The sequence below is a fragment of the Sciurus vulgaris genome (assembly GCF_902686455.1).
Source record: "Sciurus vulgaris genome assembly, chromosome: 5".
NCBI lineage: Eukaryota > Metazoa > Chordata > Mammalia > Rodentia > Sciuridae > Sciurus > Sciurus vulgaris.
In genome coordinates, this window is record NC_136465.1 from 69,017,887 (window position 1) to 69,030,440 (window position 12,554).

The following is a 12,554-nucleotide window of genomic DNA, read 5'->3' on the forward strand; positions in this document are numbered from 1 at the left end:
TTCCTTGGACTAGAAAGAGGCAACAGGCTGGATTGACTGTGAGGAATGGCACTTGATGAGGAGCCCAGTGTGGCTTGGTGGGAAAAGCACTGAGTGATCTTGCAGTGCCCTCTAGTGGTGCGCGGTGGCTGGCGATGCATTTCCTTAGGATCCTGCATGTTGGGCTCCAGAATCCCACAAAAGGAATTGGTATGGAGGCCCATGGTGCCCCCCCCCCCCCCCCCCCCCCGCCTCCCGGAGAGATGGCCGTTGCTCTGGAACATTAAATTGTTACATAATATGTTGAGTGAATAAAATGTGTGGCGCATGACTTTGTGAGACAGTGCCCTAAGCACTCTGTAAGCCTCTAGTCATTTAAATGCCACAGAGTTTCCCAGAGGCCATCGTTGTCCCACACATCAGATGAGAAAACTGCAGTTTGGAGAGGTTTGGTAACTTGCCCAAGCTCTGGGATCTGGAAAGTAGTTTTACAACAGTAAAACCTGCTCCCACAACCAGTGGACCAAAAGTAGACCGAATAAAGAGGGGCCCGACCTGCCTCCTCCACCTCTCCATGGGTGTCAATGGCCAGTGTGGCGTGCCTCTTCCACCACTCTCTCCTTCCTCGTGCAAATATTTAGGCACAGTTGGAGGAGGTTCTGCTCCACCTCGACTCTTCTTACCTAAGCAGTATCACACTGCATCCATCACACTGCAGCCTGCTTTTAAAACCAACCTATGAGCCCAGATGGAACTCTACTGAGTTTCAGCTCTGCTGAATTTCATTCCCAGTACTACAAAAAGTAAATAAAAACTAAAATGAGAAGTCAGTGCCCATTTCTCAAGCTCTCTCCCAGGTGCCCAGTTCTTCTGTAGGGCCCTTGTAAGTGCCCTCTGCCCCAAGTCAGGCAGCAGCTGATGGCTGAAGAGATGGGGACCCAGTGCTCCCAGGACAGGGATCCAGCCTGCCTCTCCCCTGGGCCTAATTGGTGTGCTCTATTCTTCCTTCCAGGCCCTGCCCTATGTGGCCCTTCTGATAGTGATGCTGTTCTTCATCTATGCAGTTATTGGGATGCAGGTAGGAAGAGTGCCTCACCCGGCTCCTCCGCCAGGGTCCCAGGTCTGGGTTCTACAACTGGTAAGGGAAACTCAGATAAATGCAGTTGGCCTCATCAAAAAACAGCCCCTTCTCAGAAACAGCAAGAAGGCCTCTGACCAGCAACCCCTGCTTTGCCCATGTCTGAAGAGCCTGAGAATTACCCTCTGCCCAATGGCATTCACACACTGAGGACTGAGAGGCAAGAAGAGAGAGGGAATGGAGAAAGGAAGGTAGTGTCTCCTGGAATGTGCAGCAGTTCTTGGGGTCCCCCTCACAGATGCCCACAGCTCCTTCTCCTTCCCCAATCCAGACTTCTGCAGCCTCTTTGGAGCTCCTGCTGAGTCCCCTTCAGACTGGGCAGCACTTCCCCAGCCCAGCACTGCACACTGGCCAGGAGCCTAAGCACACTCCCCACTTGCTCACTGCAGAAAGACTGAAGGTTCATGGGTCCAAACCTTTGTGATGAGAAGAGCTAGCTCCCCTGACTCCTGATTAAAGGGGCCGGTTTCCAGGATTGGCATAGCTTTAAACGGCCAGGAAAAATAAAATAAAAGAGAAAGCCTCTTCTTGGGGGGAATCAATGAAGCTTGTCCAAGCTCCCGATCATCCATTCAATATCACTCTAGTCCAAGAACCTATATTTGGACATAGGAGCTAAAATGGCAAAGGGAAGAAGGCAGTGAGCCCTGCATCCCTGCACAGGAGCAGGTCCTGGTCACAGCCTCCACTGCTCTCAGCCACAGCGCCTGCTGGCTGTGGGGAGCTTTGCTGAGGGCCAAGGGCACAATTCTGTTTACACGTGTCCATGGAGAACTGGGACCAAGAATGGGTGTGGCCAAAGGTGCTGGCCAGGTCACATCAGGAGACTCTGTTTGGGGTACAGGTCAGGCAATCCCTGAGTCACTTTGTTCTGTAAAGAGACCATTGAAAAAGTGTTGGGAATCAGGGTCTTCTTCTCACAGGTCGCCGAAATTTCTCCTCCTTTCTTCTGCTAGGTGTTTGGAAAAATTGCCCTGAATGACACCACAGAGATCAACCGGAACAACAATTTTCAGACCTTCCCCCAAGCCGTGCTGCTGCTCTTCAGGTAGGTGTCTGAGGACACAGGTGCACGCATACACACCTGCATGATGACCTGTGGCCTGGGTTAGAAGTAGAGTGAAGTGAGTAGGGAGAGGGAAAGGACAGAGTGGGTGCTCCCCTCACTACCCCTCCCTGAGTAGGAAGCCGCTGGCTTCATTGTTTTTCCTATTAACTTTCCATGAGCAATGTGTTGGACAACCTGTTGGACACTGACACCTGCTGGTTACCACCCAAAGCCATTATGGGATCAAAGTCAAATACTGAAAGCACCCTCGCTTGAAATCTGAACAGCTTCAAAGCCAAGTGTGCAGCATGCTGGCTTTGTGACCTAGAGCAGGACATCTACCTTCTCTGAGCCTCAGTTTCCCCATAAAACAAATATAGATGTTGATCACTATGCTACTGTGTGTGCCATCTGCTGAGTTAGGTGGTTATGTCCACCTTCACTTAGTTTTCATTTGTTTTATTTAGTTACACATGACAGTAGAATGCACTTTGACATATCATATACAATGGAGTATATTTTCTCTCATTCTTCTGATTATACATTATGTAGAATACCAACATATATATTTAGATTTATATACACTTTTATATATATGCACATTATATATATGTGCTTTTTATATATATGTACATTTATATACACATATTGATTTATATATACTTTTAACCACACTGAAGTCAACCTTAGGCCTCCAGACTTTTTGGAAGGCCACCACCTCTGGACGTCTGGGGAAGCGGTTGTTTCTCACAGTGCCCCTGAGTGACTCCATTCTGCAGCATGCTTCTCCTTCTCATTCAGGACATGACAATTTCTGGACCAGATGATTTCTAAAGTCTGTGGTAGCTCATCTGTTCTACATGTGGCACTAGGAGAGGTAGGGATTCCTGGAGTCCCCTTCCCAAGGGGTCTGGGGACCCTTTATCAGATAATTCTCCCTTTCCATCTCTCACAGGACCCATTCCCCAAGCCTGAGTATCATAATTGCTCAAAAATGTAGTATAGCATACTAATGGAGTCCCTAAATATCAGTCTGACATCACCACCTCCCTCAGAGTGAAAACTATCAGAATAGAAGGGCTGTAGTAAGCTGCCACTCAATAGTAGCACTCAAGCCTGTGCCACATTTAAAGGCAGAGTTGTACACAGATCTCAGCATGATCAACCTCGGCCCTTCTCCTCTCCTTTCCTAACGTTCTGGAAGACAGAAGACATTTCTTAAAAGAATAAATCCATAACAGTACTGAGGTTAGAAAAATAAACATAAACATGAGTTGCTTAGGTTCACCAGAATGTTAAGGCATTCTTAAATGGAAGGAAGCAGGTGGGATTCAACCGACAAAGGAACAAGACCTGAGGAGCACACACCTCCACACGGGTTGAAACCATGGAGAAGTGAGAGCACCCCGGGGAATCTCTAAGCTCAGGGTTAACAAATACAAGGCATAGGAGAGACCTGGGGTCATGGCCTTGGACTCCTGGTTCCTTAGTGACTAACTCTATTGGGGATAATTTGCTACTTCTTGCAAGCTGGAAGCAGTGGCTATTCATATTTCATCCCTGAACTTTGGAGTCTGTAGAGGCAGAATGTGCCTCTCCCCTCAGGGAACCCACATCAGAAAAGATGCCACCTGCCCAGTCTACCTCCAGCACATCTTCTCTTTCTTTCCTGATTCCCAGAGAGGATACTGGGAGGAGGACTTATCCAGAGAGGTATGAACTGAGTTCTCAATCACAAAGAGAGATCAACAATAATCCCGAAGTATTTGGATGAAAACTCCATCAAGAAAGAGAGGCCTCACACTTGACCCACAGATGAATGAGGAAAAGGAATAAATGGAATTTGTTCTATTTATTGAAATAAATATAATTCTCTGATGTCTAATATAATTACAATAAATATAATTAATGTCTTTCAAGAGATCATAGAACACAACTCATCTGTTAAACTAGAAGTAGTAGCAGGAGCAGGAGCAACACCGAACAGCAGCCCTCACAAAAAAGAGCAAAGTCAGCTGGGCACAATGTAGTGTGCCTATAATCCCAGTGACATGGCATGCTGAAGCAGGAGGATCAAAAGTACAAAGATGATCTCCGCAATTTAGTGAGGTCCTAAGCTAGTCAATGAGACCCTGTCTCAAAATTAAAAAAATTAAAATAAAAGTAAAAAGGACTGGGGATATAGTTCAGAGGTAAAGTGCCCCCTGGACAAATCCAAAGTGGAGAGAGAGAGAAGGAAAGTGTGTACTAAAAAGAGAAAAATACAAAGGTTGAAATATTTTTAAAAAGTAGGATGCATAAAAGAGGGGATACAGTTGAAGAATAAATTAATACACTGACAGATTAACCAGAGCATTCTCTTTTAATATATCCAAAGGATAAAGAAAATATGAAATGAAAGTTAAAACATGAAGAGTAAGGCCAGAAAAATCCTATCTCTGTAAGAGAAATTTGAGAAAAAAAACAGAAGGAATGGACAGAGTGACATAAAAAATGATCAATTAGAATTTTAAATAAAACTAGGCACCTTCAGTTTGAAATGGCCTACTATGTGCAGAGGAGGTTAATTTTAAAAATCCTTAACTAGTCATATTATGATTACATTTTAGAATGTGAACAGTAAAGAAAATGTTCTAAAATCTTACAAAGTGGAAAAACATCAACAAATTGAAGTTTCACAAGACCAGCATTACTCTGATATCAAAGTCAAAGATGCTACAGGGAACCAAAACTACAGATCAATACCCTTGATGAGCATATTTGCAAAAATCCTCAACAAAATACAAGCAAACTGAATTAAACCATACATGAAAAGCATCATTCCCACAATCAAGTGGGATTTATACCAGGAATGCAGTGTTGGTTCGACATGTAAATCAATAAATGTGATATAGCACATTAACAAAATGAAGGAAGAAAACCAAACCTTCTGATGCTCTCAAAGATGCAGAAAAAGCATTTGACAAAGTTCAACCTCCTTTCATGATGAAACCTTTCAACAAATCAGGCATGGAAGTAAGTTAGTTACCTGAACCCAATAAATGCCGTGTGTGTAAAGCCCCAAGTTACATCTACTCAGTAGGCAAAAGATCAGGGACAGGGCTAGGATGCCTCCTCTCAGCTCTTCCATTCAACATAATCTTCTAAGTTCTAGCCTGAAATAAAAGACATTCAAGTAGGACAGAGAGAAGTGAAAGTATCCTTTGCTGATAACATGATCTTGTATAGAAAACCCTAAAGATTCCACACCAAGAAAACAAAAACAAAACAACACTGTTAGAACTCATAAATAAATTCAGTAATTTTCAGGCTACAAAATCAACACACAAAAATCAGTAGCATTTCTTTGCACTAACACTACCTGAAAAAGAAATTAACAAACCAATGGCATTCACTAAAGCATGCAGAAATAAAAGTAAACTTAAACTAGGAGATGAAAGATCTGTATACCGAAAACTATAAAACACTGATGATAGAAATAGTTGGCAACACAAATGCATGGAAAGGTATCCTGTGTGCATGGATTATGATTTAATATTATTAGTGTCCATACTATGCGTGCAATCTGCAAATTCAATGCAATCCCTATCAAAATGCCAATGTCATCGTTCACAGAAATAGAAACAAAATGTCTATGGAACCCCCAAGGACCCTGAATAGCCACAGCAATCTGGATGAAAAAAAAAAAAAAAACAAAAAACAGCACAGCTGGAGGCATCACACTACCTGACTTCAAAACAATTACAAAGCTACAGTAATCAAAACAGCCTGGTAGTCACATAAAGACAGACACATAGACTAATAGAGCAGGACAGAGATCCCAGAAGTAAAGCCAACATTTATGGTCAATAGATTTTTGACACAAGTGCCAAGATCACACAATAGAAAAAGAAGAGTCTCTCCAGTGAATGGTGTTGCCAAAGAGAAGAAAGACTGCTTTGAAAAGCATCAACTGGCCTTTGATTTCTCCTCAACAGAAGTGCACACTTGAAGCTAATGGAATAATGTGTTCAAAACTATAAGGACAATGTACTTTTGAATTGAGATTCCTAAATGCAGTCCAGTCAGTATTCAAGTAGCAATATAAAATCAACATTTCCAAAAATATAAATACCTCAGAAGTTTACTCTCTCACATAAGCTTACCTATGGCAATTATACAAGGATGTACATCCACAGAACAAAGAAGAATCTAGAAAGAGAATGAGCAGAATCAAGATATGAGCTGTAACATTTATAGTTATGACTTATAAACATAGAAATTGTAAAATTTATATGAAGATTTTTATAGTGCTAGAGAATGCACCAAAAAAATTGATAAAGGGAAATGTTCAAAATCTTAATAACAATTTGGAGTAAAATTCCCTATTATCTCAACAAGTTAGGAATGCGATGCTAGAAAATTGAGAACCATGAAACCATGCCAGGATTCTTCTCTTGTATCAGGAGAAGTGGATACTGTGTGACTCTTTATACAACTAAGGGGAAAGTGTGTACAAACACATATAATAAATATTGAAAGGTCAAAAACTAGAAAAATGGAAATGGAATGTGTACATTCCAAGCCACAAATAGAAAAAATGGACAAAGAAATCCTTAGCAATTTATGGAAAGGAAAGACGGGCAAAAGTACCAAAAAATAAAGTAGAATGTGGAAATTGAAAAAATAAAATAAGAAGGCCAAACAAAGACAATAAGAATAAGGACATTAATGATTACTAAAAATTAAATGAGTTAAATTTCTCCATAAATGATCAATATCTACTATTCACTTTAAGAAATCAACCAGTGCCTTGGGAGGCTGAGGAAGGAGGATCACAAGTTCAAAGCCAGCCTCAGCAACTTAGTGAGGCCCTAAAGCAATTTACAGACAACCTGTCTCAAAATATGAAAAAGGGAAAAGGGCTGGGAATGTGGCTCACTGGTTAAGGGCTCCTGGGTTCATCCCCAGTACAAAAAACGGAAAATAAAGAAAAAGAAATTCTAGCTGTAGCCTATTTCTGAGAGAGACAGTAACACAAAATGATCTAAAGAGGATGAAAATAAAGGGATGGAGGAGGCACGCAAAGCAGTGTTCAAAGTGCTGGTGGGACAACAGCAGTACCAGCACAAACAGAATCCCAGGGGAAAGGCATGGTACCAAAGGGGGTCATTTAGCATTGATAAAGGAATGATCCACCAAGGTTGTTCCACCATATGACATTCACAAAAACTACAGGAGTCTAACCGTGCAGGTTGGAAATGTGTCCAGTAGACTGGAATAGAACTCAAAGGAGAAAATAAGTATACACACACACACACACACACACAGACACATACACACACACACACACACACACACACACACAGAGTGAGAGCTGAATGCTGGTCACAGAAAGTGACAGATCAGACAGGTCAAAGTAGAAGAAGGGTAAAGAAAAGCCAAATAATTCAGTTAACGGATTAGTAAATTCTACTATTTAAATGGTAAAATAAACACCTTTATAAACACCTAGAAATATTCACAAAAATTAGCCATAACTTAAGTCACAAAGCAGAATTTAACAAATGCTAAAATTTCTCTGACTTCAATATAGAAAATTAGAATTTAACCCTAAAAGCAATAGCCCCTCTGAAACCTCTCCATTAAAATATTTAATTTATTCTTCTAAATAACTCAAAGTTGAAACTACAGCTACATAGCAATCATTGATTGTGTTGTATTCAATATATGAGATGACCCATGGATACCAATGGAAAATTCAGAATGTAGACTTTATTCATTTTAAAAATTAAACTGATAGATGCCAAAAGAAAAGTGAAAAAATAGGAAGACTGCATTCATAAAATAAAAGCATGAATCACTGAAATATGAAATGAAAATAGATTTTATCAATAAACACTAAAGTTGAATTGCAACACCCAATAAGTAAGACCTTTATCAAACCCAGATTTTTGTAAAAAGACACAACAGTATCAGGCATACAAAAAGCAACATAATTATGGATGCAGAAGTGATTTTTAAAATGATAAGAGAGTTTTATGCTTTTTAAAAGGGCACCTCAGAGGTGATCAGCTACTTGAAGATGCTGAACATCTTTCCAGCCACTAACTGGTAGAAACTCATTAAAGCAGACCATGAACACAAACTTGGTACCTTTTATGAGAAGTGAGTGGCCACAGAAGTTACTCCTGCCCTCTGAGAAGAGGATGGAAGGGTTATGTGTTTTGATTCAGTGGTAGGAGTGACAAGGAGGTTTCCCTCTGAAGCACAGCTATGCGCACCTCCAACTGGGTAAGGCCCATTCCTGTTACAGACCAAGGGGAACTGGAGGAAAACAAGTGCTGCTCTACTCAGGGTTGCACGGTGTTGAATGTTCTCCATTTGGTTATTGTGAGAAAGAATCTTCCTGGTTGGGCTGATACTACTATATTTCATCACCTGGGACTCAAAAAAGCTAGCAAAACCCACAGATTTTCAAATATCTCTAAAGCATATGAGATTCACCAGTTGTTTTTTTTTTTCTCTGTGCGTGTGTGTGTGTGTGTGTGTGTGTGTGTACGTGCGCGCATGCTTGCGTAAACCCATGTCAGTTAGATTCATCACTTTGCCAAAATACCTGAGAGAATTCACTTAAAAAGAGAAAAAGGGGTTGGGTTGTAGTTCAGTGGTAGAGCACGTGCCTAGCATGTGTGAGCACTGGGTTTGATTCTCAGCACCACATAAAAATAAATAAATAAAATAAAGTTTAAAAAATGGGAAAAGAAGGTTTGTTTTGGCCCAGGGTTTCAGGGATTTCCATCCAGGGTTATTTGATGCCATTCCTTGAACCTGTGGTGAGGCAGAACATCATGATAGGAAGCTCATGGTGGAACAGAGTTGCTGACCTCGAGGTTCCAGGAAGCAAAGAAAGTGAGGAAGGGAACATGTTTCCAATATCTGCTTCAAGTGTATTTCCCCATAACTTAACTTCCTTCCACTAGGCCCTACCTCCTCAAGGTTACAACACAGACTAGGGACCAAACCTTCAACACGTGTGCCCTCTGGGGACATCCCTGACCTGAACTACAGCAAAGGCCTCAACAAAGAATGTCAGAAACCTGGAACCAAAGTGTCCACAATTCAGCCTCTTGCTACTCCACCTGTGCTGCAACACAGACACCACATGTCATCCTAAAGAATCAGGATGCTAAGAAAAATAAGCAAGAGGCCGAGAATATGCTAGACTCTGGGCTAAGAAAATGAAGTGGTCCAAGTAAAATGCCAGGAACAGACTTTCCAAATGGTAGAGGATGTGCTCTCTGAGACTCGTCTGCCTCTGAGTTTGAGTCCAGTCAAAAATGAGATTTTCCAAGTGTAACAAATAAGATTGGACCTTAAAAAGGGGGTGTGGATATTATGAGCAAATTTATGTCAATATATTTAAAAATCTAAGTAAGGCAATGCTTTTATATAAGAAATGTGAATTATAAAAACTCCTAAGAAAAAATCTTTTTGAAACAATACCTGATAAATGCATTAATCAGAGAAAATGAAAGTTTTGAAAATGAGATACTCATTTAAAAAGTTTTCCATGAATAAAACAATAAAAAAACTGTCACATACTCAATATAGATTCAACATAACCATAGCCATCTCATATGAGATGGAGGTTGGCACCACTGCTACATTGAAATGCTCTAAATAAATAAATAATTAGCATTGATGACAATAGAAATTGAAAGGATAGTCAAAATTTTAGCCTCCAAAGAAGGCCAAGCTTCAATATTTTTATTTGTGAGTTCTAACAAACTTAACAAGAATAGATTGTTCCTATATTATAAAAACCTTTCCAGGACTAGAAAGAGGAGGGAAAGCTCCACATTCACCCCATAATATGAACATAAAGCTAATACTAATAAGAGAAGGAGAAAAGAAACAAGAAGTTTTAAAATTGAAAATATAAATGGCGATGGAGCTGTAGCTCAGTGATAGAGTACTTACACAGAATGAGTGTGTCCCTGGGTTCAAACCCCAGAACAGGAAGAAGAGAAGAGAAGAGAAATACATTGACATGACTGCCATTGTTTGAAAACAACAAACTAATCGAAGTAGAAAATCCAAGCAAATCAATTAAAAATCTCTATAACAATGAATAGGATTAGTCAAGTGGGAAATAAACAAAGAGAAAGAATCTCTATCATGTACTTGAAATAACTAATTGGTAACTATCATAGATAATAGCCTACATGCTATTTCTCTTTATAATACATATTATATTGCAAGTTTTATCCAATGCAATAAGAATAAATTGAAGGGCAAGACTGAGAGCAGAAACAAACAAACAAAAAAAAAAAACACCAAAAAATTGCATATGCAGAATGTACAAGAGAAACTACAGAAAAATTGTTCTAACTAGAAAGAAAGTTCAGCAAAAATCTATATATAATCAGATATTTTGCACTATAGCAAACTGATATAATTTTTAAACTCTACCATTTTTTTTTAATGAGTCACTATGTTGCCCAGGCTAGCATCAAAATCCTTGGATTCAGTGATTATCCTGCTTCAAACTCCCAAGTGGCTGGGACTGTTTGCTTATAATGCCATGCCCGACAAAAGGTACCATTTTAACTATGCAAGAAAATAAAGAAGGTACCTAGAAATAATGTAACAAAGATGTATATATGGAAATCATAAAATTTAATTGAAGACATTAAATAAGGACTACATAAATGGATGCCCTGTTGATGGTTGAAAGAATTTATATCCTAAAGATGTCAAGATTTTTCAATCTAAATTTTAGTACAATTTCATCAAGATTCTCAATAGAACTATTCCTAGAACTTGATAAAGTGTCTAAGGAATAGAAAAGGAAAGTGAACAATCAAGACAAGTGAAGAACAACAAACTGGAACTCACTCCCTCTGAGAGGGCAAGACTCACTATCAACTATAATAATTAGGACAATGTGGTTACCAATACTCCTAGGCAAGTCAACCTACATAATAGAATGAAAAGGCTAGCACAAGACCCACATATCTAGGGAAACGGAATTTATGTCAGAAGGTCTCTTTCAAATCAGTAGGCAAGTAGCATGAAGAAAATTTGTTATCTCTGCAGAGAAAGATGAAAACATATTCCAACCCACATCAAAAGAAAATTTGAATTAATGCATTATTGTGAAAAGGAAACTTAAGATACTTGAGGAGGAGAATATTTTGATGCCTAGAATAGGAAAGGATTTATTAAAGGAGATGAAAAATCATAAAACATAGCACAAAAATTATAAATTTGACCAGACTAAAGTCAAATACTTAGATTTATCAACACATACCATAAAAAAAACCTAGAGGTAAGCCCCAGGCTGGAGGAGGATACTTGCAATACATATGCAAAACAAAGGATGATGATAAAAAACATCTACAGGAGGCAACAAATGAACAGGAAGACAACTCATGAAGCAATAAGCAAAAACATGAAGTACAATTCAACATAAGGGAAAAGTAAACTTCTCAACCCACTGACCATGTTAAAACAAAAACAGCAATGAAATATCATTTCAACCCATCCTGTGGGCAACACTCTTTAAAATTCACTAAACACTAAGTGTTGATGCGTCTGAGGTGAATGGCATTGCTCCTACATGGATGAGAGGGGTCTGAACTGGACAACACTTGGAGAACATGCGCCACCTAGTAAAAATGAATATATGTGTGTCATCTGGCAATCCCACCTCTTGGGCAGATATCCCAGATGTGGACATGCCTGGTCATCGCTGTGTTCATTTTTCATTCATAGAAAAAACAATTGAAAAACCTGGATGTCCCTTAAGAGCACAGTGATTTTTTTTAAATAGCAGTTTCATAAAATGTACTCTCACAGAGCAGTTAAAATAAACTAGAGCAAAAATATATCCAAATGGTTAAATCTCAAAACTTTGCAAAAGGGTTCCATTTGTTACACCTTTGTATAAAGCCTTAGAACTTTCAAAATGATGTTGAATGTTTTCATATTTGGTGAGTATGTCTGAGCACTCAGGGAGTGATAAATACCAAATTTGTTTTACTAGTTCCTTTGGGGGAAGAATGCCAAAAGAGTTTCAGTTGCATGTGTGAGATTGGCTACATGGGTGCTGGGGCCTCTCATCTCTCCTCCAGGTGTGCCACGGGGGAGGCCTGGCAGGACATCATGCTGGCCTGCATGCCAGGCAAGAAGTGTGCCCCAGAATCTGAGCCCAGTAACAGCACAGAAGGAGAGGCGCCCTGTGGCAGCAGCTTCGCAGTCTTCTACTTCATCAGCTTCTACATGCTCTGTGCCTTCCTGGTAAGGTGGGGGAACTTGCTGGCCACAGGGAACTAGGATAGTTTCAGGGCAGACAAAGATCTTGACTGCAACTCACTGTCAGCTGTCAAGAAACTGACTTAGGGA

The 12,554-nt window shown here is 40.0% G+C and overlaps 1 protein-coding gene across 21 annotated transcripts in view; it reads left to right on the forward strand.

Moving 5' to 3' along the window:
- The window catches only part of CACNA1C (calcium voltage-gated channel subunit alpha1 C), a 724,379-nt gene that overhangs the window by 688,442 nt on the left and 23,383 nt on the right, over nucleotides 1-12,554 (forward strand). For all 21 annotated transcript variants that reach the window (XM_079140298.1, XM_079140296.1, XM_079140300.1 and 18 more), the window contains 3 exons: nucleotides 992-1,057; nucleotides 2,074-2,165; nucleotides 12,284-12,449. In XM_079140298.1, coding sequence (XP_078996424.1) covers nucleotides 992-1,057; nucleotides 2,074-2,165; nucleotides 12,284-12,449 — 324 coding nt within the window. The remainder of the gene's footprint in view (nucleotides 1-991; nucleotides 1,058-2,073; nucleotides 2,166-12,283; nucleotides 12,450-12,554) is intronic.